Here is a 3,210-nt window from a genome sequence, read left to right on the forward strand (position 1 = left end):
GCCGCCCACCCGGGCTGCCTCTGGCGTCCCCCGCCGCCGGGGCTGCCCCTCACCCTGCTGCCCCTCTCTCCCTGCAGATAAGGAAGAAGTGGAGAGGAAGCGCAAGAAAGTCCTGCCTCAGTTTCCCCAGCACTTTGGTGGGGGCGCGCACATGGGGGGTGCCGGCGGGGGGGCCGGGGGCTTCGGCTCTGGAGGAGGTGAGTGGGGACACCTCTTCCCCCTCCCTGCTCGGGCAGCCGCGGCCCAGCCCTGGGGGCTCCCCGTGCCCCTCCGGCCTCACCCCGGGCTGGCCTACAACAGCATCTACTCGTCCAGCCCCCACCCCGTGGGGGGCTACCATGGGGGTGTGCAGATGAAGGGCCCTGAGGCAGAGGGGCCCGGGAGCGACAGGCAGGCGCCTGCGGAGAGCGTGTACTGCAAGGAGCTGCAGAAGCATGGTAGGAGGGGGCTGGGCTGGAGCGAGGGCTGGGGGACATCGCTCGGGGCCGGGTGCCGCTCTCCTCTGCGCCCGGGGAGGATGCAGGAGGGTGGATGGGGCTCTGTTCCTGGAGGTGACATCCTGCTTTGCCCCCCAGCCCAGCTCTGCCAGCTGTGGATGCTGACGCTGGCCCGTCGCAATGCCCATGCCCTGCTCGACTACTCGGTCACCGCCGACCCCCGCATGCTGCTGGCGGTCCAGAGGCACCTGGCCGCATCACAGGACGAGAACGGAGACACGTGAGCGCACGAAGGGTTTGGGGGGAGAGTGTGGGAGCCTTGTTGGCCATCAGAGCCATTATGGAGGCTCTGAGGGGTGGGAGGTGGCAGAGAGGACCTGGAGAAGCATGGCGCTGAGCCAGGGGCCATCCTGCTCTCTCTGCAGGCCTTTGCACCTCGCTATTATCCATGAGCAGACGGCTGTGATCAAGCAGCTGATCGAGGTCATTGTTAGCATTCCCCGCCAGCAGATCATCAACATCTCCAACAACCTGCAGCAGGTACATGTTTCCCAGAGCAGCCAGTTCTCCTCTACCTGGGGCTCGCTTCTGTTTCCTGACCCCGGGGGCTCCCGTTGCTGCTCCTGCTGGGGGGAGGCTGCAGGGCTGAGCACAGTGCAGCCACGCTAGCAAGGACGGTGCTGCAGGACTCGGCTCCTCCTGCGAGCACTGCTGAAGGGGTGCTGCTGTCCCGCAGACGCCACTGCATCTGGCAGTCATCACCAAGCAGCCCCAAGTGGTCCAGCTCCTGCTGCAAGCCCATGCCGACCCCACCTTGTTGGATCGCTACGGCAATTCCCTGCTGCACCTGGCACTCCAGGCTGGTGATGAAGAGATGCTGAGGACGCTGCTGGCCCACCTGGGCTCGGCTGCCCCTTACCTGCTCCACCTGCCCAATTACCATGGTGAGCGGGGCTGGGAGATGATGGGTAGGAACCCGGTAGTGCTGTCGTGGGCTCGGTCGGAGGGCTGCTGAGCCTCTCCCCCTGTTGCAGGCCTCCTGCCTGTGCACCTGGCCGTGAAGGCAAAGAGTCTGGCCTGCCTGGACCTGCTGGTCAGGAAGGGAGCGGACGTGAATGCAGTGGAGAGGCAGTGTGGGAGGACCCCGCTGCACCTGGCTGTGGAGATGGAGAACCTGAACATGGCCACCCACCTGGTGAAGAAGGTACGGGGGGGCTGGTGGGTTGGTGGCTGTGGGATGGGGATGGGGTGCAGCCTCCCCTGGGGGTCCCCTGTAGTCTGAGGGGTGATTGGAGGCAGGGGGGCGGCAGCGCCCAGGCAGCCCATCCTCACAGCCTCGGGCCTTTCTTCGTAGCTGGGAGCAGACGTCAACAGCCGGACTTTTGCCAGGAACACCCCCCTGCACCTGGCTGCCGGCCTGGGCTCCCCCACCCTCACCAAACTGCTCCTCAAAGCTGGTAAGGCACTGCCCTCCCTCCCCTCCCGCACCCCCGGCTGCCCGTGCTGGGGAGTCCCCGGGCACAGAGCAGACCCCTGCGCCCTGGGCCGACCTGCCCTTTTGGGGGCTCAGTTCACCCTTCCCTGACAGGGGCAGACATGATGTGTGAGAACGATGAGCCCATCAGCCCATCCTCGTCGGAGGCCAGCAGCGACACGGATGCTGACCCCGAGGAGCAGGAGCTGGCCATGGAGCTGGGGGAGCCGGCCCCAGCCGTGGTGCACGGCACCAACCCCAAGCCCCCTGCGCAGGGGCACGGGCAGGCAGGGCACAGGCAGCACCGCTGCCACACGCCCCTGGACCTGACTCGAAGCCAGAAGGTGCGTTGCACGGGGGGTCAAACCCCTGGGAGCGTTTCCACGGGGGCCATGTCAGGGATGGGGCAGAGCTCCAGGAGATGCTCCTGCGAGGATGCCTGTGCCCCGCCGTGTCCTGGGGAGAGCCAGGGCATGGGGAGGCGGGGTGCATTCGCCGGTGCTTTGGGGAATGCTCACATCTGTGTGTCCATCCTGCAGGTGCGGGAGACCCTGCTGCAGGCCTCCCAGCAGGGCCCCGAGGTGGAGCTGCCCGCTGCCCCCTGGCCAGGTGAGCAGCCCTTCTCCCCACGAAAGCACTGTGCCCGGGCAGGGCAGGACCCTCCTGGCAGCGGGGATGGGCAGCACATGATGGAGGCACCTCTCCCACGCAGGGAAGGTCCTGTCGCTGGACAGTGAGGCGCTGCAGGGGCTGGAGCAGCTGCTGAACCAGGACTGCAGTGGGTCGGACTGGATCGAGCTGGCCAAGCGCCTGGGGCTCTGCAGCCTGGTGGAGACCTACAAGGACACCCCCTCGCCCAGCATCAGCCTCCTGCGCAGTTACGAGGTCAGTGCCCGGCTGGGGTGCCCCTGTCCCCCCTGCCCGTCCGGCTACCGGCCCTGCTCAGTGCCCTCTCTCTGCAGCTGGCGGGGGGCAGCCTGGAGGGGCTGCTGGAGGCGCTGGACTCCATGGGGCTCCACAAGGCCGTGAGGATGCTCCACAAAACAGAGGCGCTGGAGAAGCTGCAAAGCACAGGTATGGGGAGTGTGGGGCTGGGGAGGGTCCCCGCTGCCCCCCAACCCCCCCCATCGCTGACAGCACCCGGGGCTTGCTTTGCAGAGCTGAAGGAAGACAGTGCCTATGGCAGTGAGTCGGTGGAGGAGGAGCAGGCGCCTGTGCTGGCCCTGAAGCCGGGGCCGGGGGGTGAGCTGCCCCACAGCCAGCAGCCGCAGGGGCACCGAGGGGCGCGGACCCACGCAC

At 67.4% G+C, this 3,210-nt stretch overlaps 1 protein-coding gene across 1 annotated transcript in view; it reads left to right on the forward strand.

Annotated features, from left to right (window-relative positions):
• NFKB2 (nuclear factor kappa B subunit 2) overlaps window positions 1-3,210 on the forward strand; it is a 10,385-nt gene that overhangs the window by 5,013 nt on the left and 2,162 nt on the right. Inside the window, exons 11-21 of the mRNA XM_009277988.1 lie at window positions 78-437; window positions 576-717; window positions 863-977; window positions 1,174-1,381; window positions 1,472-1,641; window positions 1,792-1,894; window positions 2,026-2,255; window positions 2,451-2,520; window positions 2,624-2,796; window positions 2,874-2,985; window positions 3,070-3,184. Coding sequence (XP_009276263.1) covers window positions 78-437; window positions 576-717; window positions 863-977; window positions 1,174-1,381; window positions 1,472-1,641; window positions 1,792-1,894; window positions 2,026-2,255; window positions 2,451-2,520; window positions 2,624-2,796; window positions 2,874-2,985; window positions 3,070-3,184 — 1,798 coding nt within the window. The remainder of the gene's footprint in view (window positions 1-77; window positions 438-575; window positions 718-862; window positions 978-1,173; window positions 1,382-1,471; window positions 1,642-1,791; window positions 1,895-2,025; window positions 2,256-2,450; window positions 2,521-2,623; window positions 2,797-2,873; window positions 2,986-3,069; window positions 3,185-3,210) is intronic.

This window comes from Aptenodytes forsteri, unplaced genomic scaffold, assembly GCF_000699145.1.
Source record: "Aptenodytes forsteri isolate BGI_AS27 unplaced genomic scaffold, ASM69914v1 Scaffold15, whole genome shotgun sequence".
Lineage (NCBI taxonomy): Eukaryota > Metazoa > Chordata > Aves > Sphenisciformes > Spheniscidae > Aptenodytes > Aptenodytes forsteri.